Here is a 25,008-nt window from a genome sequence, read left to right as displayed (position 1 = left end):
GTGGAGGACACAAGTACAGAAAGGGCAGGCCTACTTTGCTACTGCTGATACATAGATACATAGAAAATAGGTGCAGGAGTAGGCCATTCGGCCCTTCGAGCCTGCACCGCCATTCAATATGATCATGGCTGATCATCCAACTCAGTATCCCGTACCTGCCTTCTCTCCATACCCCCTGATCCCTTTAGCCACAAGGGCCACATCTAACTCCCTCTTAAATATAGCCAATGAACTGGCCTCAACTACCCTCTGTGGCAGAGAGTTCCAGAGATTCACCACTCTCTGTGTGAAAAAGTTTCTTCTCATCTCGGTCCTAAAGGATTTCCCCCTTTACTTAAGCTGTGACCCCTTGTCCTGGACTTCCCCAACATCGGGAACAATCTTCCTGCATCTAGCCTGTCCAACCCCATAAGAATTTTGTACGTTTCTATAAGATCCCCTCTCAATCTCCTAAATTATAGCGAGTATAAGCCAAGTCTATCCAGTCTTTCTTCATATGAAAGTCCTGACATCCCAGGAATCAGTCTGGTGAACCTTCTCTGCACTCCCTCTATGGCTATAATGTCCTTCCTCAGATTTGGAGACCAAAACTGTACGCAATACTCCAGGTGTGGTCTCACAAAACAAATGGTCTCTTTATAGGGATTCTCATATTACAAAATGTGTGAAGGTGTATGTCTATAGGTTTGCAGATGGCTTTCAATATCAAAAACGGCTAATCTTGTAGATTCTGTAATTTTCAAAATATTAGAATGACTAGACATGAATAACAAGGATAATTAAATTAGTATTTGATGTACTAAGTAAAATGTAATCTTTTTTTTCCACCCCCCACTTCCCCTTGCCCCACCTTCCCCTTGCCCCACCTTCCCCTCCCATTAATTCAGATAACCTGTCCAGGTGTGATATTACCAAGGAAAGATGATGTGTACCTCTGTATTTATATCCTTGGTCAGCGCTGGAAAACAAAATGTGTTATTCCAGTTTTCCCTTTGCTTATTCATGAAAAACTGCAATTTGAAAAGGTGAGTTTAGCCAAGTAGTTATTTTTTAAGTAACTACTGTCAGTAGGTTAAAAGACTTGAATTTAAATTTAGTAGCATATTGTAAAAGACCAAAAATAAGATTAGGGTTGTGAAGTGTTATTGGAAAAGGGGGTTTGATTTCACCAAGACTAAGTGGCTGTAAATGTTAATGGGACCGATGAAATGGAGATATAGATTGGGAGCATGAAAGGCATTAAAGAATAGGGGAAGAGAAGAAAGGAAGTAATAACAGAAACTGGTGAAGTGGAGGGAGACGGAAAAGGAAAGGGACAAGAGAAGATGGAACATGATGGAAGAGAATTGAGAAGCAGAAGAAGACAGCTAACAAATATACAAAGAAACAGAAAAAAGTTGATGCAAGAGTGCGATAAGATAAAGGCAATATGGGTGCACAACAGATGGTGTTGCTGCCTCAGAACCCACTTCTATCGTGACATCTGAAGCTATATTAGTTGGCGAATGTAAATTAGCCTTACAATGTGTGGATCGTAATGTGGACAGATTCAAGGTTATCCACCAGTAGAAAATGTAGAGAGGCAAAGATTTTTTTAAGCAGCAGAAGATTAAAATAAATCTGTTAAACAACAGGGTTTTTTTCCCCCTTTTTTAAGATCTGGGGATTATTGGCCATTTACTTTCCCATCCTGAATTGCTCTTGGGAAGGTAGCAGTAAGGTCCCTTGGTGAACTGCTGAAGTTCTTCAGATAAAGCTGCTCTCGGAGTGTTAATGGGTATGGAGTTTCACTGTGTAGACTCTAGTGACTAAGATAGACCAGGAGTACAGTTGCAAATCAGGATGGTATGCAAATTGGAGGGAATTCTGCAAGTGGTTGTGTTTCCATTGGATTGAGTAACCCAATGGAGAAACTGCAGTGCACCTCGTGGATGGTACACGCTGTGACAGTTATGCAGAGGCGATGGATGAGTTGATACTTAAGTAGGCTGCATTGTGTTGGATGATGAGCTTTTGGAGAGTTTTTGGAGCTGCCATTCAGGCAAATGGAGAATACTCCATTCTCCGCATTTCTGCCTTAAGTTGGTTGAAAGGTTTTGCTGTGTCAGGATTTGAGATGCTCACCCTAGAATGCCTAAACTTCTGGCTTACAGGCATGGATATTATATGGCTGGTCCAGTTGAGCTTTTAGTCTGTGGTGACCTCGTATGTTAATGGTCTGGGACTCATCGATGATAATGCCATCAAATGTAAAGGGAAGTAGATGGTTCTTACCTGGTACCTCTCCAGTACAAATGCAAACTTTATTTGCAATATATCACTGTGCTTGAATGTTATCCTTGAACACTAATTACTTAAGGTTGGTATGGAGGTTCAACAGACACAGCATGTTGGTTTTTATTGCAACAACTGAATACAGTAGAGATACCTTGCCATGGAAAAGTGTGAACGGGTCTAGTCTCAACATCAAAGGAATTGTGGAGCAGAGAAAGTGCAGCATTTTTGGCATTCAAGGCAAGCTTAACTAAATTAGGCCCATACTCTTAATTTTAGAAAAATGAGGGGGGATCTTATAAAAAAAAAAAAAAATTCAAGGAACTTGAAGGTAGATGAAGGGTTGCAGTTTCCTTGGGCGAGGGCATCTATAACTCGAGATCACCTCAAAATAATGGGCAGGTGATTGTGAATCTCTACCTAAAGGCATGAGTGCTCTGTTACTGAGTCTATTCAACATATAGATTGATAGCTTTTTAGATATTAAGGGAAGGATATGTGATTATAATAAGAAAATGGTGCAACCATGACCTTATTGAATAATATGATTATCCTTCTAATACTATTTAATGTTATTATAGCTACTGGCTAAACAAGGAAGATATGATAAATTGGATCACTACTCAGTTTTGAATTACCAGGTTACAATCCAACCAGCTGCCCAAATGAGTCTATTAACCATATAACCATATAACATATAACAATTACAGCACGGAAACAGGCCATCTCGGCCCTACAAGTCCGCGCCGAACAATTTTTTTCCCCTTAGTCCCACCTGCCTGCACTCATACCATAACCCTCCATTCCCTTCTCATCCATATGCCTATCCAATTTATTCTTAAATTATACCAACGAACCTGCCGCCACCACTTCCACTGGAAGCTCATTCCACACCGCTACCACTCTCTGAGTAAAGAAGTTCCCCCTCATGTTACCCCTAAACTTCTGTCCCTTAATTCTGAAGTCATGTCCTCTTGTTTGAATCTTCCCTATTCTCAAAGGGAAAAGCTTGCTCACATCAACTCTGTCTATCCCTCTCATCATTTTAAAGACCTCTATCAAGTCCCCCCTTAACCTTCTGCGCTCCAGAGAATAAAGACCTAACTTATTCAACCTATCTCTGTAACTTAGTTGTTGAAACCCAGGCAACATTCTAGTAAATCTCCTCTGTACTCTCTCTATTTTGTTGACATCCTTCCTATAATTGGGTGACCAAAATTGTACACCATACTCCAGATTTGGTCTCACCAATGCCTTGTACAATTTTAACATTACATCCCAGCTTCTATATTCAATGCTCTGATTTATAAAGGCTAGCATACCAAAAGCTTTCTTTACCACCCTATCTATATGAGATTCCACCTTCAAGGAACTATGCACGGTTATTCCCAGATCCCTCTGTTCAACTGTATTCTTCAATTCCCTACCATTTATCATGTACGTCCTATTTTGATTTGTCCTGCCAAGGTGTAACACCTCACATTTATCAGCATTAAACTCCATCTGCCATCTTTCAGCCCATTTTTCCAAATGGCCTAAATCACTCTGTAGACTTTGGAAATCCTCTTCATTATCCACAACACCCCCTATCTTGGTATCATCTGCATACTTACTAATCCAATTTACCACCCCTTCATCCAGATCATTGATGTACATGACAAACAACAAAGGACCCAACACAGATCCCTGAGGCACCCCACTAGTCACCTGCCTCCAACCCGACAAACAGCCATCCACCATTACCCTCTGGCTTTTCCCATTCAGCCACTGCTGAATCCATCTTGCTATTCCTGCATTTATACCCAATATAATTTAATTATATATTAAATTATCAGTTATTTCTGTGGTGAATAATTACAAATCCTATGCTGGTGCAAATTCAGAAACAATGTTGCCTTCTGAGGAATTTTCCGCATGGATATCCTTCGACATTTGCTGAATAAGTAAAGAACCTGGAAGATGAAAGAAAAGAATAATCTAAATTTAACAAGGGTGTAAGCTTGATATTTGCATTCATTCTTCCCATTGTTCAGACATTGACAAATACATATCACCATATATGCATATGAAAAACTTGTTCTTATCTTCCATGTAGGCTGTCTGAGCTTCATATCACTATTATTTAGTTAGAGGAGCACAGATGTGTCAGATCATTAAGAGGTTCTTTCCAACAGTGGGCCGGCACACCTCTAGTCCTTTACATTATCCCAGCATTTTATGCTCTTCCACAAGTGATAAAATGGATCCACAAGAGAGTAAAGATTAGGTATTTGTCTGATGGATACAATCGATTAAGTGAAGGTAGCTGTAAGTTTGATGCATTAAATGAAATGAAGGTTTGGGTGATGAACAATGGTGGATGAGTAGGGTAACATAGTATAGTGATTATGTTACTGGGCTAATATCTAGAGACCTGGAATACAGGGACAAGAGGTACAATTTCTTCATGTTGGGTTCGGTCACTATTCCTGATCTGGGTAGGTGGTGACGAAATTGCTTATGTTAAGTCCATTTTGATTTGGCTTTCAGAACCCTGAATATATGTTTGATTGACTCCAGGTATGGTTGGCAACTCCCACAAAACTTGTGCATAAAGTCCTACAAGTTATATGCAACTGCATTAGGATAATTCATTTAGATCCACATAAGCTCTTAGTTCCATGTGATTTTGGCAATCTTTACCACATATTGCTTCTAGTGCTTTGGTTTTACAATGTTGTTTTTATCATGTGTTTATTTACAATTTGTATGCCGCAATTTCATCTATCTATGTTCGCTTCAACAGGTGTTTGGGAAAGATATTATTGATCCTGCTGATGTGGCTGCTTTTTTAGAATGTATGTATAAAAATCAATAATTATTTTATTGTATGCTCATAACCTCTTACCAAAATGTTAGTCAGACAACCCTTATTGTTGGCAGTAAGAAGTACTTGCAAAAACTATTGTATTTTAACATTTAGTTCGCTGCTAACCATTGCAAGTTAATATATTGATTTCAGTAAGCTCTTTTAAAAATTTGCCTTGTTGACAAGAGGGGTAGAGGGGGGATGGAGCGTAGAGGGGGGTGGAGGGAAGGGACTAGGGGTGGAGAGGGGGTAGTGGGGAGGGACTGGGGGTGGATGTAGAGGGGGAGAGTGGGGGGGATGGGGGAAGAGATGGGAGGGAGGAGAGTGGATGGGGGGCGAGAGGGTGGGTGGGGAGTGGGGGGGGAGGGAGGAGGGGGGAGAAGGCAGTGCCCAGCAGTCAGCGCGTTGAAAATTGCTTGCCGCGAGGAGCAGAGGCATTGTGATGTCATTCAGCTCACTTCAGCACATTGGATTTTAAAAAGATCTCAGATTGGTGAACAAATAATTAATCAAATTTTCAGATGAGGCGATTTTCGACATGAGGTAAATCTCTACTGGAATATGTAAAATTTTTACCATTAGTGCGACGGTTTTGGAGAAGATGTGATTCACAAGCGAACAAACGAAAGATCAGATCAGAGTTTTATAAGTATACTACACCAAGTGCAGACCCGTTGAGTCTGTTCCCCCAACACGCGGTTGCGGGGGGCGCGGTGACATGCGGCATCACACACACTAACTACCCCCCGCACACATGCTAACTATCCCCCTTGATATTATATTAATATTATTAATTTGCCCCTTTTACCCCATAACCGCCCTTTGCACTGACGCATAGCCCCCAACTCGCAGGCGTGTCGAGGGAGGGGGGGTAGACAGTGAGGGAAGGGAGAGAGACAGTGAGAGGGGGCAAGAGACAGAGGGAGAGGGGGGTGGAGGGGAGGGTGGGTGAGGGGGGTTTAGGGGAGGGAGAGGGGGGGGGAGAGAGGGAGAGGGGGGAGTGAGATGGGGGAGGGGAGGCGATGGGGAGGAGGGGGAGGGGTGGAGGGAAGGGTGTGGAGTGGGGTTTAGGGTAGGGAGGGGGGAGAGAGGGGAGAGAGAGATCACGGGGGCTCGAGTGAGCCCGGAGCGATCCAAGGACCAAAGATCCTATAGTGAGATATAGGCTCATTGTTGAGAACTGCCAAAAGCAGTGGAGGACCGGCCGAACGTCGCTTCCGCCAGCGTTACAGACAGTCAGGCCGCGGACACGGAGAGGAGCTCAACCCCTGTGACGGGTGGAGAGGGGAGGGAGGGGTGGAGGGGACACGAGGGGGGGGGGGGGGGGGCCGGCCGAGTGAGTGGGCTGCTAAAAGCGGAGAGAGGCAGAACCGGCTTTACTCTCTGGAAAGCTGAGTGAGCGGGTGGGCGATGGGAGGGGCATGGCTTCACAAGCTGCATGGGCAGCGAGAAAACCTTTTCAGCTCGTGAGCGCCGCTGACCTCGCGATCTGCAGAACAAAGATCCTATAGCGGAGCTGTAGGGTCTTTGCTGCAGAACTTTCTCGTTCTTTCTGCGCCTTTTGAGGTGGGTGGGCTAATGTACCTCGTGGAATATTGCACATGCGAATTGACAGCAGCTGCATTAATCCCGAGCGACGGGGGGGTGGGGGGGGGGGCACGAGGAAGGTAATTGTGAGGTCAGCAGGGCAACCTTAATATTTTTTTTATATGTCAGTTTGGTTATGATTTTTAGTAAATATCTCGGGAAATAACTGACCAAATTTATAGAGGATTGGATTTTTGAAATCATAAGGAAATTTCTACCAGAAGATGTAAAAGTGTTACTGTTATTGTAACGTCAGCAGCTGGGCAGCGGTCAGATTTTTAAAAAAAAGTTCAGATTGGTCAACAATTTTAATTAAAAAGTCGGGAAAATAATGTACCAAATGTACAGAGGAGTGGATTTCTATATAGATGGTGTCATTCCATGTGCATGTTTGTGCAAATCATATAATCAATTCAAGAGTGATTTGTAAATGAAAATGCCTAATTGAATTTACAGTGTGACATGGTTTAACTCGCTACAATAGAAAATTTACTCTGAAAATTACCTAATATCACAGCACTAAAGGTATATAGGAATTGCTAGGCAAGTGGTAACATAAATAGGAACATTTATTAGTTTTGCAGTTATGAAGACAAATAAATATCCTTGTGCTTTTTAATTTAAAATATTTATCTCCACAACTTTTAAAACTTTGCTAATGATATTTCATTTTCTTTCAGGTGATGATACAAAATTTGAATTGGTCCAGTTCACTCCTTCAGGTATTATTATTCATTGAAGTACAGCAATATTTCAAGTTTTTATTTTAAAGAGCAGATGTAGTTTGCACAGATTTCAATTCTTTTTAGCCACAGTGCAAATGCAGATACATTAATGAATAGTTGACATTTTTTTGCATGACTGATGACTAACAATTTACTGATGGGACTTGAGCTCATGAAACTTGGAACAACTTGCATATATTTAGCTCTTTTAAAGTATCCCAATGCAGGAACATTATCTCACAAAATTTACAACTAGCCTGCTGTGTAAGCATTAGGATTAGCTATTGAAAACTTTGTCAAAGAGGAATGTCTGAAAAAGGAGGTGTAGTGAAGATCTGTATGGAGGAAATTCAAGAGCTTAAAGCTGTTGCAGTTAACAATGTGAATTGATTAGATCAGTAGTGCAGCACTTAAAGATTAAAGTCAAGAAAGAGGTGAGGAGCAAAATAACATAGATGTAGTAAAACTGAAATAAAACAAAAACGGCTAGAATTAGTTCCGACAAACTGGGGAAATATTTTTAACAAAGTGTGAGTTGATATTTCAGCTGAATGGTCTTTCATGGTTGATAAAAGTTAAAGAAGTTCTCCACAAAAAAATAAGTGTAGATAGGAACTCAGTGGAAAGGCTCCACTCGGGTGGAAGGCAGGTTGAGATCAAGTAGCAAAAGGGCTTTGCTGTGAAAGTTAAGAAAGAAAGGATAAGGTGTGGCGGCACCTGGTGGCAAGCCACGCGCATAACGAACCCTCGTCTCTAGAGAGCGGCGTCTCGGTGTGGGAGGCGCTAGTCATGGGGGTGGTATCTGATGTGCTATTTAAGGCCAGGCAATGCTCATGACCTTGAGGGAGTAGAGGGAGCTGAATTGGAGAGAATAAGCACGTCTCGTGCACACAACTCCTGTCCGCTTAGTTTTTGGCTGGACTACTGCGTGTCCCTGCTACACTGGTGACCCAGACGCCCAGGAGTGTAATCCTGGAAGGAAAATTTGAAACAAAAAAGTATTCTGCTGCTGCCGCCTGCAAGGCCCACGAGGCCAAACTCAACATGGTCTCCCTGAAGCTGCCTACATTTTGGACCTCGCAGTTGGTTCCGACAGGCTGAGTCACAAATCTAAATCCGCGGCGTAACGGCCGACGAGACCCGCTACGATGATGTGGTAAGCGCTCTTGACCAGCAGACGGCCGGTCGGGTCGTTCCTTACCTGGATAATCCACCGGTGGCGGTTAATTACACAAGCCTCAAGGAGCTGCTGCTCCGGATCTACGGGCTGAGCCGTATTCCGCGCTCCTGTCGGGTCCTCAACATGGGCGGGCTCGGCGACCAGAGTCCCTCGGTCCTAATGAACGAGATGCACATGCTCATGGGCGACCATCTGCCCTGCCCGCTGATTGAATTTACCTACCTGCAGCAGTTGCTGCGTGACATCCACAGGCAGCTCTCCGGAGAGACCTTTGACGATCCGATCCAGTTAGCGGCACATGCTGACGAGCTGTGGCAATCTGACCAGCAGCAAGTGGGAATGCTGGAATCCCTGGAGTCGCTGGAATCCCCGGAATCGCTGGACCGGATCGATTCAGTGCCCTGGAAGGCCCAGTGACCCAAGACCACGCCCACAAGAGGGCCACGCCCACGAGAGCCACAGACAAGACAAGTGGCATAGGAGAGGAGGATGGTTGAGCAGGATCCAGGTAAATGAATGTGGTGTTTTTACCACCAATGATAGGGTTCAGCGGCCCGCTAATGCCGCCAGCCGTGTTCATTTCCAGGAAACGCCATTGCAGACCGCCGATAGTCACCACGGTGGCTGGCAGGATCCATTGCCTGTACGTCTGGGACAAGGGCTCAGGTTCCATCTAGACTGGACATTCATGCTGGTAAGAGGGGCCCCCCGTTAACTGCTGCGAATGGCAGTTTAATCTGCACATATTGCATCCGCATGGTTCCCATCATATTAGGTGCATGCCATTCCACCTGGCCATTCATCATTGCGGATGTGGCCCAGCCGCTGCTGGGCGCAGATTTCTTGCGGGCGCAGTCACTCCTCGTGGACGTGAGGGGCCAACATCTCGTCCACGCGTCAAATTTCAAGAAGATTTCCTTGCGCTCTACTGCGCTGGACAGAGTTGAGGCAATCCGCCAGTTCCCGTGGCCTGCTACTGTACGTGGCCGCCGGGAATTCGTAGGGATGGTCACATTTTACCACCAGTTCATTCTGGCGGCTTCAAAACTTTTGCGGCCACTTTTCAAGTTGCTGACAGGCAAGCAATGGGAGATACAGTGGGACACTGTTGCTATGGCGGCATTTGAAGGGGCAAAGGAGGCCTTGGCTCGGGCGACGATGCTCGTGCATCTGTCTGCCGACGCCCCCACAGCCCTTACAGTGGATGCCTCGGACTCTGCGGTCGGCGGTGTTTTGGAACAGTCGGTTAAAGGCCGTTGGCGGCCTCTCGCCTTCTTTAGACGTCACCTTAGCGCTTTCGACCAGGAGCTGCTCGCCTTACACCTCGCAGTGCGGCACTTCCGGTACTTCCTCGCGGGCCGTACGTTCGTAACCTTCACGGACCAGCAGCGCCAGCTGGCGGCTATTTCAGAGTATACAATGGGCATCCGACACTTCGCCGGGAAATGCAACCTTGTGGCGGATACCTTGTCCCTTCCGGCAATCGCAGGTGTGCTTAACCCGGCCTCATGAATAGATTACTGTTCGGTCACTGGGCCCGGGCGTGCATCCCGTGCCAGACATCGAAGGTGCATCGACACGTCTGGGCGGCAGTTCAAGACTTCGCAGTGCCACGCCGGCGGTTCGATCATGTACACGTGGACATCGTGGGGCCACTGCCTGCATCCCGGCGTGATTTGCACCTGCTTACGGTGGTCGACCATTTTACCCGGAGGCCGTCCTGCTCACTGACACTTCAACCCAGTCGTGCGCTCATGCCCTCGTTGAAACTTGGATTGCCCGCTTTGGGATTCCACTTTACATCACGTCCTACCGGGGCGCCCAGTTCACGTCTGAACTATGGTCTGCCATGGCCCGCCTGTTGGGGACGCAGCTCCACCACGCGACAGCGTACCATCCCCAGTCAAATGGGTGGTGGAGCGGTTCCACCGCTGTCTGAAGGCTGCCCTGAATGCTCGTCTAACGAGCCCTGGGTGGATGGACGAGTTGCCATGGGTCCTGTTGGACATTCGATCGGCCCCCAAGGAGGATCTGTCATCGTCCTCCACGGAGTTGGTGTATGGTGCTCCGCTCTCCGTCCCCAGGGAATTTGTCCCTGCTGCTGATGGGTCTTGGGAACCGCCGTCATCAGAGCTGATCCGCTTGCGGGAGAGGGTCCGTGCCCTGTCTCCCGTCCCAATGTCGCATCATGGAGTGGCCCCTTTCCATGTGCCTCTGCAGCTGATGGGCTGCCCGTCTTTCTTCGCCATGACTCCCACAGGTTGCCCTTGCAGCGCCTGTATGACGGGCCTACTACATTTGATTTGGACATGGGATGCCGGAGTGAAACTGTGTCCGTGACTCGTTTGAAACAGGCCCACTTGGACCTGAGCGAGCCAGTCCAGGTGGCTCAACCGCCCCGTCGCGGGCTCCTGGAGATTCTTTCGAACCAAAAAACCCCTGGGGCGTGGGGTGGTATCTACGTGTTCTAGCCGCCTCATTCGGCATCCCGTCTGGTTTGGTTGCTCTGGTTCTGGGGGGCGGGGGGGTCATGTGACGGCACCTGGTGGCAAGCCACGGGCACAACGAACCCTCGGCTCTGGAGGGCGGCGTCTCAGTGTGGGAGGTGCTAGTCACGGGGTTGGAATCTGAAGTGGTATTTAAGCCGGGCAATGCCCGTGACCTTGAGGAGCAGGGAGCTTTATTGGAGAGAATAAACACGTCTCGTGCACACAACTCCTGTCCGCTTAGCTTTTGGCTGGACTCCTGCAAGTTCCCGCTACAAAGCTAACAATATGTCAATGTATAATTTTTAATGAAAACAGCATGATCATTATCTGAAATTATCAAAGGAAAGTACTGTGGAGCTAAATCAAATGAGAAAATGTTAACATCTGAGATTGTTGAATTCAGTAAGCCAGATCACATTGGACCCAGCCGAAGCTTCCCCTGCTTTAGCCTCTCCAATCCCTCTTGCCTTTACCAGCTGCACAGCTACTGACATCCTCACAATGTTGCTGCCAAAAATAGAGATGTCCACGGGTGACAAATTAGGATGATAGACACAAAAAGCTGGAGTAACTTAGCGGGACAGGCAGCTTTAGAGAGAAGGAATGGGTGACGTTTCGGGTCAAGACCTTCTTCCGACCCCACAGCCAATTATGAACCTCTGCAGTCAGTGGTCTTTTGCGTTGTTTCTAAATGTCTCCAACGATGGGAGACATTTAGGAATAATTAAAAAGAAGCATATTTACAACAATAAAATCAAAGCTCTTAAATATTTATGAAAGAACTGCAGATGCTGGAAAAGTCGAAGGTAGACATGCTGGAGAATCTCAGCGGGTGAGGCAACATCTATGGAGAGAAGGTTCAGAGAGAGGAGGAGAACTTCTTCGAAGTAGACATACCTTGAGGAGATTTTGCAGTGGAGTAGAAGAAATGTTTAAGAAAGAACTGCAGATGCTGTTGAATACTGAACAGTCTGAAGAAGGGTCTCGACCGAAACGACGCCCATTCCTTCTCTCCATAGATGCTGCCTCACCCGCTGTGTTTCTCCAGCAATTTTGCCTACCTTCACTTAAATATTAATATTTTAAGTAATTTACATGTTTAATGTAATTTTAAATGATTCTTACTGTTTTTATTTATATTAATCCAATTAAATGTGAGTTATGGAAATTACCTAAAATAATGGTATTAATTTAAACATTTCAAAAAACACAAACTACTCGGCTTCTATTACAGAAGTTCGTTGATGCCATTCATGGGACCTTGCTTGATCCTCAGCTGCAGGTGATGCAAAGCTGGAAGTCAGAAACAAAGTGTATCTGGTCCCTCAGCTTGGTATGTTATGAAATCCCCCAGATTTACTGGTAACCACATGGCAAAGTGAGAGATGTGGTGAACCAGCAGCTGACCCAGCATATTCAAAGTTCAGAATATGCTTGCACAAACTGAAATTACCAGGCAGCTTGCAGAACTGCCAGCTTGCCAATAGTGTGATCTAGCATAGCTGAATTGGAAAGCAGTGACATATCCAGTCCAAAGATTAGGTGCCATTCATCATTCTTGCATTGCCCTTCACAAGAAAATTGTAGAAGGGTGAATATAGGAGAATCAGAATTGGATTGAGATATAGAAACAAAATAAAATGTAAGCAGGAGTTCACTATCATGCTTAACTGGTCCGAGGTATCCTACAAAGCAGTCACCCAGGTTGTATTTGATCTCCAACATGTGTACAGGATTGTAAAGATGTTCTCACCATTTACTTTTTGTTACATTTTATGGGATTATGTTTTGCTCAAATCATGATTTAGAGAACAGAATACAAATCATAGGAACAGGCCCTTCAGCCCACAATGTCCTTACCGAACATGGTGTCGGGTTAAACTAATCTTCTCTGCCTGCACATGGTCCATGTCCAAGCATATCCTTGTGCTTATCTAAAATCCTCTTAAATGCCACTCGTATCTGCCTCCACCATCACTTCTAGCAGTGCGTTCCACACACCCACCACTCTGCAAAAACTTGTCCCACGCCTCTTCGTTAAATTTTGCCCCTCCCTAAAGTTAGGCCCTCCAGACATTGTCATTTCCACCCTGGCAAAGAGGTTCTGTTTATCCAGATCTCTCCTAATTTTATATACTTCTACCAGGTCTCCCCTCAGCCTCCTACACTCCAGAAACAAATCAATAGCTAATATCTTCCAATTTCTTCCTGCATGACAAATAACTGGTTCATTTAGCAAATAAGTGAAAAGTCCCACTATTTTCCTAGGACAAATGCAAATTCACTAAGGGGGACACAAACAATCTTCCTGATGTACTAGTGGCCAGAGGATCTGGGGTGACGGAGGAACTGAAGGAAATCCACATTCGGCAGGAAATGGTGTTGGGTGATGGGACTGAAGGCTGATAAATCCCCAGGGCCTGATGGTCTGCATCCCAGGGTACTTAAGGAAGTGGCTCTAGAAATTGTGGACGCATTGGTGATCATTTTCCAATGTTCTATAGATTCAGGATCAATTCCTGTGCATTGGAGGGTAGCTAATGTTATCCCACTTTTTAAGAAAGGCAGGAGAGAGAAAACAGGGAATTATAGACCAGTAAGCCTGACATCGGTGGTGGGGAAGATGCTGGAGTCAATTATAAAAGATGAAATAGCGGCATATTTGGATAGCAGTAACAGGATCGGTCCGAGTCAGCATGGATTTACGAAGGGGAAAACATGCTTGACTAATCTTTTGGGGATTAGTCAATGGAGAGCCAGTGGATGTGGTGTACCTGGACTTTCAGAATGCATTTGATAAAGTCCCACATAGAAGATCAGTGGGCAAAATTAGGGCACATGGTATTGGGGGTAGAGTGCTGACATGGATAGAAAATTGGTTGGCAGAAAGGAAACAAAGAGTAGGGATTTACGGGTCCCTTTCAGAATGGAAGGCAGTGACTAGTGGGGTACCGCAAGGCTCGGTGCTGGGCCCGCAGCTATTTACAATATATAGTAATGATTTAGTTGAAGGGATTACAATAACATTAGCAAATTTGCAGATGACACAAGCTGGGTGGCAGTGTTAACTGAAGAGGATGCTATGAGAATGTGGGGTGACTTGGACAGGTTGGGTGAGTGGACAGATGCACGGCAGATGCAGTTTAATGTGGATAAATGTGAGGTTATCCACTTTGGTAGCAAAAACAGGAAGGTAGATTATTATCTAAATGGTGTCAAGTTGGGAAAAGGGGAAGTACAATGGGATCTGGGGGTCCTTGTTCATCAGTAAACATGCAGGTACAGCAGGCAGTGAAGAAAGCGAATGGCATATTGGCCTTCATCAGTGCCGGATTTAAATGAAAAGAGACCCTAGGCTGTTCCACTTGTGAGGCCCCTCCCAACCCCCCACCCCCACGACTAGAGGAAGATGGAAGAGTCCACCAGATTGACACCTATTTGCAGCAGAGCGTGACCAACGAGATGAGCTGGAAAGCTGCACATTTATTATTTATTGCCAGTGCTAGTGTCGAGTTATCAGCTTAAAACAATATTATTCTGAAATGGAGGGCAAGGAAAATTACTGAAGGGTTGTTTAGAGACTACAGTGTGGTGTGACAGGCCTTCTTACATATGCTATGACAATGTCAAAAATATTATACACCTTGAAGGGCTCTCATTTTTTTTTCCTCTGTTGTCAGCCGGGCAACCTTGGCAGCTTTTTAGGTTGCCAAATTAAAGTTTAGGTGGTCATTTAAGATGGCTTGCATGACTGGCGCGATAATGTGCTCGGACGAAGTGCGTAGTTACCAGCCGGAATTATGCTCAATGAAGCATTCACATATTATTTCTGCTTCAAATAAAGTCACAAACTAAACATATTCACCAATCAAAACATGATATATACCACAATGACATGCAGCAAAATTATAATACAGTATCTCAACTCTTTTTACACGTTGCATGAATGCAATTTCTATTATTTCTTTCCACTTCCAAACAAAAATGGTGTTGGATTATTCAGCATATGATCAGCTGCGGTGAGACCAAGCGCAGGCTTGGCGATCGCTTCGCCCAACACCTCCGCTCAGTTCACAATAACCAACCTGACTTCCCGGTGGCTCAGCACTTCAACTCCCCCTCCCATTCTGAATCTGACCTTTCTGTCCTGGGCCTCTTCCATTGCCAGAGTGAGGCCCACCGTAAATTGGAGGAGCAGCACCTCATATTTCACTTGGGCAGTTTGCACCCCAACGGTATGAACATTGACTTCTTCAATTTCAGGTAGTCCCTGCTTTCTCCTCCCCTTCCCAGCTCTCCCTCAGCCCACTGTCTCCGCCTCATCCTTTCTTCTTCGCGTCCCCCCCCACTCCCCCCACCCTCACATCAGTCTGAAGAAGGGTCTCGACCTGAAACGTCGCGTATTTCCTTCGCTCCATAGATGCTGCCTCAACCGCTGAGTTTCTCCAGCATTTTTGTCCATCCATTCAGACAGGTTTTGTTATCCCACTTTCCTCACCCACTCACTACACATAAGGGGCAATTTTACAGAGCCAAGTTAACCTACAAAGCCAATGCGTCTTTGGGATGTGGGAGGAAACCCACACGCTTGCAGGGAGAATGTGCAAATTCAACAGCAGACAGTTCCCGAGGACAGGATCGAACACAGATCTCTGGCGTGTGAGGCAGCGTCTACCAGCTGTGCCACTATATATTGTTTTCCAACACATAAAACATTATATGTTGATAACTTTGGTTACTAAAAAAATGAAAATATCCATTTTCAGTTTTAAATCTCCAAGTGACGCTATGTTCCCCTTTACAGCTACTGTATGTTTTAATTAAGTTCAAGGCTATGGGGCAGTACATTGACCATAACGTTGCTGCCTAAAAGTGCCAGAGACCTGGAATTGATCCTGAATATGGGTGCTGACTGTTGTTACGACTCCCGAATGCAGGTACTTCAGAGCCGCATAACATAATTCAAAAACCAGGTTCAAGTTCAAAAATCTTTTAATTATTCAATGGAACACAAAAACCAAACCTGATTTTAAACAACCCAGTCAGGGATATGGATGAACTGACAAACAATTAAACAGTGCTCCAGCCAGCCACGTAATGGACCGTCGAACCAGAGACTCTGAAACCTGCCTAAAGAGATATAACCCCAAAACAAAATACACGAAAACACTAAGGTCAGCCCTTATCCGTCCCAATTCAATATTTGTTAACAAGGAATGGTGAAAGTACACAAAGTTCTATGCCATGTGGCCAGGCCTTCTGCAGCTCACACCAGCAGACTGCTCACAGGTCAGGGTCTACGAAGAAGAGAGAGAATCCTGGGAACTGGTATTTGAGCTTCAGATGAGTCACCCGTCACCTGACGCAGCTTGGCCCATCGGGTACAGGAGCCTTTTAACCCCTTGATTCCAGATTCACAGCCACGAGGCCTGTGCTCGGGAGAGAAACAGAGAAAGGTAAGTACATAGCATTCACCAGGGGGGGGAGCGCCTAACACCCCCACCCAAAGATACTGAATAAGTTTCGGAAGAAGAGAGAAAAAACACCACCAAATCCCAGAAACTATTCAGGAGCTAAAACACTACTTGCGCGACAAGGCGTCAGCCAAGACATTATCCTTGCCACGGATATGCCTGACCTCCAGGTTGTAGTCTTGCAGCTGCAAACTCCAGCTCATTAACCGCCGGTTCTTATTCTTCATACTCTGGCACTTGTCAGGGTTGACCCGATACGGATGCTGTTTAATTGGCGCAGCACCGGCCACGCCAATGTCATGCTGCAGCACAGACGTCTGAGAAGGCACATCCGAGAACAGTGACCCATATGACTCCACCAAAGCAAGCAGGTCACCCCGCTGACTTCCAGTCAAATGAGACAACCGCAAGGGAAGCGACTCCAAAGCCTCAGAGTTACACAGCTTTCCCGGCGTCACTGCCACAGACAACCGTGCCTCACCCACATCACCACCCGTGTCAGGGGGCAGCACCACTGCAGCCAAAACAGGCTTAGACGAAACCGAAGGACACAGCTCCTCCCCATCGACCTCCACAGGCTCCTGCTCATGGTACTGCTTCATCATGTTGACATGACAGAGCTGAGTCTTGCGCCTCCAATCAGGGGTACCAATAACGTAATCCCTCTCACCAACCTTCTTAACCACCTGATAGGGACCACTATACCGAGCCTGCAGACTGGAACCAGGAATAGGCAACAACACCAGGACCTTGTCACCTGGAGAAAAATTCCTACTAGAAGCCTTCCTGTCGAACCAGTCCTTCATCTTAGACTGAGCAGAAGCAAGATTACCCATTGCCAGTTCGCATGCCCTCCTCAGTCTAGACCGAAAAGTACAGACGTGGTCTAAAATACTACGGTTTGTATCCTCCTGCAACCATTTCTCCTTCAGGACCCTCAACGGACCACGTACAGTATGCGCGAACACCAGGTCAGCAGGACTGAACCCTAAAGACTCCTGCACGACCTCACGCACCGCAAACATAACTAGATGAGCCCCCTCATCCCACTCTTTTTCAAACTCCAGGCAGTAAGTCCTCAACATAGATTTCAAAGTCCGGTGAAACCTCTCGAGAGTTCCCTGGCTCTCAGGATGATACGCACTGGAGTAACAATGCTTAATATCTAACAACTTCATTACCTGACCAAAAACCTTCGACATGAAGTTGGAACCTTGGTCACTCTGCACAACCTTGAGCAAACCGAACAACGAAAAAAACTTAGTGAGAGACTTCACAATGGTAGGGGCAATAATTCTACGCAAAGGGACCACCTCCGGAAAGCGGGTGGACGCACATATAATTGTCAATAAAAACTTGTTGCCCACCCTTATCCGAGTTAGAGGACCCACACAATCAACTAGTATCCCCTCAAACGGCTCACCGACCACAGGGATTCGGATATAAAGGCGCAGGAACAATCGATTGGTTCGGCTTTCCTGCCACCTGGCAAATGTGACAACACCTGCACTGCTGTTTCACGTCCTTTTTCAACCCTGGCCAAAAAAAATTCCGTAAGATATGGTCATACGTCTTATTGACCCCCAAATGTCCACCCAGAGGATCATCATGGCCAAACAGAGTATCTCGTCCCTATACCGACGAGGTATCACAATCTGATCAACCACGCTCCAATCATCATGCCCAGATATATCCAAGGGAGACCACTTTTGCATCAGTAAGCCATCCCTTAGAAAATACCCCTTTGCTGTGGAATCCATATCCCCCTCAGGCACCGCGCAGTCGAACAGATCAGATAAACCTGGATCACTCTTTTGCTCCTCAACCAGCCGGTCACGTGACAGCGACACCGGCACATTTCCAGACACTACCCCATCTTGAGATGTAGAAACACCCTTCACATCACAGAATCTATTATCCTGATCCCCAAAAATGCTCTCACTCAGGTCCACTACATCCTCAAACTTCGCCTGGCTCTTAGCCATAGCCCTCGTGACAGCACAAGCTGCGAAGACCCTCGGATGCTGCATAGCCAATCTATCAGGACTCTGCACCATCGGAACAGCCGTCACCTCAGGAGTAACTAAAACTCTACCTCCTGCCAAGTCATTCCCCAAAATCACAGAAACTCCCTCAACGGGAAAACACGGCCGTAACCCAACAGTTACCCGGCCTGAAACCAACTCGGACTCGAGACTCACGGTATGCAAAGACACTACCATGTCATCCATCCCGAATCCTACCACTGGGACACTTGACCCAACCGATGATTCCCCAGAAAACGGCAGTACACTATCCAATATAAAGGACTGAGTAGCACCAGTATCACGCAAGATGGATACTGGAACTCTATCACCCCCATCCTCTAGAGAAACAAAACCATTCATGATGAACGCAGAATAATTCCTACACTCATCAGACTCAGGCACCTCAGGAACCACAGGTGTCTTCTGTGTACCCACCAAAGCCACAGGCTTTGCATCCTTCTTTTTCAGAGCGGGACACGACTTTAACATGTGCCCTTTCCCTCTACAATAGTAGCACACAGGACCTTCCTTAGTCCTCAAATTTCCGTCAACCTTATCAGCTTGGACCTCCCCCTGTATCAACATGCTGCCACTTGCAGGCACAGAAACAGCTTTGACACTGCCACCGGCGACACCACCACGATCAACTGGCCGTGCACCAAAACTATAGGATCGCCCAACAAAATCAGATTTATGAGTCAATACATACTCATCTGCCAACACCGCGGCCTTAGACACCTCATTCACCTTCTGCTCATTAAGGTAAATAGCAACCCTCTCAGGGAGACAGTTCTTAAAGTCTTCCATAATCATCAAGGCCCGCAGTAGCTCAAAATCCTTCACTCCTTGAGAAGCGCACCACCTGTCAAAAAGTGCCTCCTTCTCCCTAGCAAACTCCACATAAGCCTGACTATCAAACTTCCTAAAGCGCCGGAACTTCTGCCGGTACGCCTCTGGAACTAATTCATAAGCCCTTAATACTGTAGACTTCACACACTCATAGTCCAGGCTGCTTTCAACAGACAAAGACGAGTACACCTCCCGTGCTTTACCCACAAGGACACACTGCAATAGCAAGGTCCACACGTCCCTAGGCCACTTCAAGGACCAAGCCACCCGTTCAAACACTGAAATACTTGTCCACATCCTTCTCACTAAACGGGGGAACCAGGCGGATGTTCTTGCTCATATCAAACTCCCGTTCCCTAGAAGAAAACCGGGAGGCATCCAATTCCTTCTCCCGCAGCCTAATCTCTGCCCTCTTGGTTTCCTCCTCAAGTCGTTTCATTTCAAGAACATGCATTAGCTCATCCTTTTTCAAGGCCATTTTCTGTGACTCAAGCTCCATCTCCTTCAACCTAATGACTGCCTCCATGTCCTGACCAGGCTGTATAGAAGATGGAGGACTGACTGTACAACCAGGTAATACCTCACTTTTCACCAAAGCAGACCATAGCACCGTCTTTATAGACTGTTTCTTCGAATGCTTATCAATAGACACGCCATAGTTATCCACCAGCAAAATCAAACTCTCCTTAGTACACCTATCAAACAACTCCTGACAAGGAGCCTCAACAAAGTCTTGCACCTTAAATTCCATATCAAATGTAGCACCAAACCACCAGCTAAACTCTGGGCACAAATGCTACCACTAACAGGGAAGAAACAATTCCCTCACAACACACAGACTTCCTCAGTCACCAGAAGCCTACCAAAAAAACCCCCCAAAAACATCTAGGGTCCTCACAGCTCCGGACGAGCCCCCATTTTGTTATGACTCCTGAATGCAGGTACTTCAGAGCAGCGTAACATAATTCAAAAACCAGGTTCAAGTTCAAAAATCTTTTAATTATTCAATGGAACACAAAAACCAAACCTGATTTTAAACAACCCAGTCAGGGATATGGATGAACTGACAAACAATTAAACAGTGCTCCAGCCAGCCACGTAATGGACCGTCGAACCAGAGACTCTAAAACCTACCTAAAGAGATATAACCCTGAAACAAAATACACGAAAACACTAAGGTCAGCTCTTATCCGTCCCAATTCAATATTTGTTAACAAGGAATGGTGAAAGTACATAAAGTTCTATGCCATGTGGCCAGGCCTTCTGCAGCTCACACCAGCAGACTGCTCACAGGTTAGGGTCTACGAAGAAGAGAGAGAATCCTGGGAACTCTGGTATTTAAGCTTCAGATGACTCACCCGTCACCTGACGCAGCTTGGCCAATCGGGTACAGGAGCCTTTTAACCCCTTGATTCCAGACTCACAGCCACGAGGCCTGTACTCGGGAGAGAAACAGAGAAAGGTAAGTACATAGCATTCACCAGGGGGGGAGCGCCTAACACTGTATAGAGTTTGCTCCTTTTCCCTTTGATCGCATGGGTTTTCTCCGGGTGCTCTTGTTTCCTTCCACATTCCAAAGGTGTGCAGGAACCTATTTCAGACCCAACCCAAAACGTAATATTTTCCTTTTGTCCAGAGATTCTGTCTGACCTGTTGAGTTACTCAAGCTTTTTGTGTCTATCTTCAGTTTAAACCAGCATCTGCAGTTCCTTGTTCAAGAAGGAACTGCAGATGCTGGAAAATCGAAGGTACACAAAAATGCTGGAGAAACTCAGCGGGTGCAGCAGCATCTATGGAGCGAAGGAAATAGGTAACGTTTCGGGCCGAAACCCTTCTTCAGTTCCTTCCTACACACACATTACTATACGATATAACTTATTCATCCCAGGAGGGAAATTGTGTGTGTGTGTGCGCTCGCTATGTTTACATATTCTGTTGTGCTACTGCAAGTAAGGATTTCATTGTTCTAACTGGGATGTCAGAATAAAACACTCTTGACTCTTGACTTGTGTCGCTAATGTGAGGGATAGACCTAGTGTACGGGTGATCGGTGGACTCGATGGGCTGAAGGGCCTGTTTCCACGCTGTATGTTTAAATTAAACTAAAAACACTAAAACCAGAGGCAGTCTAAAGAAGGGTCTCTACCCGAAACGTCACCCAATTTCTTCTCTCCAGAGTTGCTGGCTGCTCCATGGAGTTCCCCCACACAATTAAAGCATGGAATAGTCTTCACCCTACCATAGTTAACCAAACAGACGCAACTAAATTTAAGGTAGCTCTTTTTTTCCACAAGAACCCGTTTTTGCTTAAGTCCAAGTCAAGAGTCTAGAGAATTTTATTGTCATGTGTCCCAGATAGGACAATGAAATTCTTGCTTGCTGCAGCACAACATAATATGTAAACATAATACAGAACAGGAGATAAAAGTTCAGTGTGTTTATATACCATAGACCATATACAGCCTATTACATGTTATCTGTTTATTTATTGTGTTTATATATACAAAATAAATAAACAGATAAAATACAATAGGCTGTTATTGTTCAGAGTTTGGAGTTTGGTGATAGACCCTCCACCACCTCCAGTTTAAATTCCATTTAGAATATTTTTGGAGGACCAGGAAACCAGAAGCAAGAATTACTCCAGGGAGTTACTCCAGCTCCAGGGAGTAATTCTGCGTTGGTTTTAAGAGGTCGCGGCGAGGCGGCGACCGGACAGCAATGGCGGCCAGATCTCCCACAATTCAAAGCGAGGGAGAAAGTGCCCAGCGCCGACCAGTTGCCGTGGCAGTGCGCATGTGCAGGGCTGCCGATGATGTGCTGGCCGTGGTTGTGCGCATGTGCAGGGGGAGGATGTGCTGGCCGTAGCAGTGCGCATGTGCAAGGCGGCCGGCCGTGCCGGTGGATGCGGAGAGCGGAGACCCGGCGGCCCTGATACGACTGGCGGGCGGAGACGGAGAGTGACAGAGAAAGAGAAATAGAGAGGGGGGCCCACTCAAAGTTGAACGGCAAAATGACACAACTTTTAGGTTGCCCGGCAAGACGTTAGGTAGCCAGTGGCACCCGGGCAACCGTTAATTTCAAGTCCTGCCTTGGCCGGAAGCCCCCTAGATTTCGAGGCCTAGGCTTCGGTCTATGAAGCCTAATGGTAAATCCGGCTCCAGCCTTCGTAACAAGGAAAGTTCAGTATAGGAGCAAAGAGGTCCTTCTGCAGTTGTACAGGGCCCTAGTGCGACCACACCTGGAGTATTTAATAAGCAACAGTGTTAAAGAAGACATCTCCATCCTGCGGCTTTGAGTTGGGGAAAGGAAAACGAGAGGATGTAGAATGAAAGGTATGCACAAAAGTAACGATGATAAAGGGAACAGGCCATTCATTGTTAGCTGCTCCAGTTTTATGTGTCCGTCTTCGGTTTAAACCAGCATCTGCTGTTCCTTCCAACACATTTCAAAGTGATTGAGGTATTTTTTTCGTAAGAAGAGATTTTTTTTCTCACTCCAGGCTGTTGTAAAAGGCTACAAGGATTCGTACATGGTGACTGGTCCTCTGAGGGCAACGCGTTATGATGTGGTTTTGTTCAAGAGCTGGGAGAACAATGTTGACAGGTTGCATACAGTCAGTGTAACCACCAAGGTCATTAGATTAAGTTACAAAAAAATGTCCGTGTACTAACACATAAAATACTCCAAAACAGAGCTAATGCATAAAAAGTGCGGGCAGCGTTTTATTGAGTGAAGCTGAATCAATAATGATCTTATATCGATTTACTTTTGAACGACAGTTCATTTTAAGCTGCTTCTTCATTTTTTCAGTGGCTGCCCAGTAAGAAAAACGGATTTAACCGGAGATACATTTTAATATGTTGTCAACCTCCCTTGTTTATCTGAGTAATATGTTTTCGGCAATCTTCCTTCAACCAGTTCGGCTGCGGAGCAAAGATTACTGTACACTTTCCTGGGATTTCCGAAATAGTGGGTTCTTCTCCCGCCGCCACGTTATTTTTTATGTGTAGGAAGGAACTGCAGATACTGGTTTAAACCGAAGATAGATACAAGAAACTGGAGTAACTCGGCGGATCAGACAGCATCTCTGGAGAAAAGGAACATGTGATGCTTCGGGTCGAGACCCTTCTTCAGACCCTTGTTTAATGCCTGATGAATAAATGTTCTGAAATGGAAAAGCGGAGACTTTGGATATTCCAAAGACGCAATAGATACAGATTGCACGTCATTTGTAAAACAACAAGTGATCCTTTGCAGTCTAAATTCAAAATTAACCCAGCAGCCAAATGCAGGGTGGCGATCTGAAACATGTTCTCCACAGATGTTAGTTGTAGATGGTTTATGCATGCAACCAATCATATAGCTACCTCAGCACTACTAACCCCGCCTTAGGTATCATTTATAATAACGCCTGCTTCTCCTTCTGCGCAGTACAGTAGCAGACGGGTCAGTGACTACTCATGTATCGTTTAACTCTGTATCCTTATTAAAGACTATTAGAAAGTTACACATATGTAATGTCTCATTTACATGGTGTCAGCTAGAACTCGCGTCTCCTGTCTACCGGTTTTTATTTCTTTTGCTAAGTTTTTATTTTCATTTTGACGATGGCTTCCTCTTGCCGAAAGCCTGCTCAGCTCATCTTCGATTCGGACATCGCGGAGCGCTGGGCTACTTTCGAACTGGACTACCGCCACTACATGAATATCGCACATCGGAACGAGCCCGATGAAGTCAAAGCCTCTCTTCTTCTCAACCTTGCCGGCCCCGACGCCATGAGAAGAGCGAAAACTTTCAGTTACGCCCCAGCGGTCCTGGGTGCCGACGATCAGGTACTGATACCCATAGAAACAGCCGACGACCCAAGTGCCCTGATGCGCAAATTCAGGGAGATTTGTGACCTGCCCTCTAATCGTATTTTAGAAAGGGCGCAATTTTTTTACTCGCAAGCAGTTGCCCGATGAGCCTGTTGAGTGCTTCATCGCTGATTTACGTTACCTAGCTCAGAGGTGCCGGTTCGAAGCGATGACAGACCAGCTAACTAGAGACATTTTGGTGACAGGGATGCTCGATCAGAAACTGAGATCAGAGCTCCTCCGCAAACCCGATCTGACCTTAAATGAAGCCATGCATGCCTGCAGAATGGCTGAGGTCATCGACCCGCCAGACAGTCAGCGTGATTCGGACACTAAATCTATCAATCTGACTGGGTTCAATAGACCGCGACCTCGAACGGATAATACGAAATTTGTGCCATGGGCTAGCCCCGCATCTGGCGGTGAGCCCCCTAAATGCTCGAACTGCAACTATATGCACCACAGGCAGTCGCCATGTCCTGCCTACGGTAAAGCCTGCAACTATTGCAATAAGTTAAACCATTTCTCTGCTGCCTGCCGTTCTCGTGGGAAAGTTCCACAAGCTTCCAGACCTAACCTAAACATGCTGATGCAAGTTGATAACAAGTATGATTCTCCGTCCCTGCTCGACGCTGCCCACGTTGCCGATCCAATTAATTCGCATGGGGAGGCAAGTGTGTACTCACTCCTCCATGC

At 46.0% G+C, this 25,008-nt stretch overlaps 1 protein-coding gene across 4 annotated transcripts in view; it reads left to right on the top strand.

Moving 5' to 3' along the window:
• spata6l (spermatogenesis associated 6 like) overlaps nucleotides 1-25,008 on the top strand; it is an 83,693-nt gene that overhangs the window by 5,648 nt on the left and 53,037 nt on the right. For all 4 annotated transcript variants that reach the window (XM_033017816.1, XM_033017818.1, XM_033017817.1 and 1 more), the window contains exons 3-5: nucleotides 888-1,025; nucleotides 5,060-5,111; nucleotides 7,390-7,431. In XM_033017816.1, the coding sequence (XP_032873707.1) occupies nucleotides 888-1,025; nucleotides 5,060-5,111; nucleotides 7,390-7,431 (232 nt within the window). The remainder of the gene's footprint in view (nucleotides 1-887; nucleotides 1,026-5,059; nucleotides 5,112-7,389; nucleotides 7,432-25,008) is intronic.

The sequence above is a fragment of the Amblyraja radiata genome, chromosome 3 (genome assembly GCF_010909765.2).
Source record: "Amblyraja radiata isolate CabotCenter1 chromosome 3, sAmbRad1.1.pri, whole genome shotgun sequence".
Taxonomy (NCBI): Eukaryota; Metazoa; Chordata; class Chondrichthyes; order Rajiformes; family Rajidae; genus Amblyraja; species Amblyraja radiata.
The sequence above is the reverse complement of the archived record's forward strand: the minus strand, read 5'-3'. Positions and strand labels throughout refer to the sequence as shown.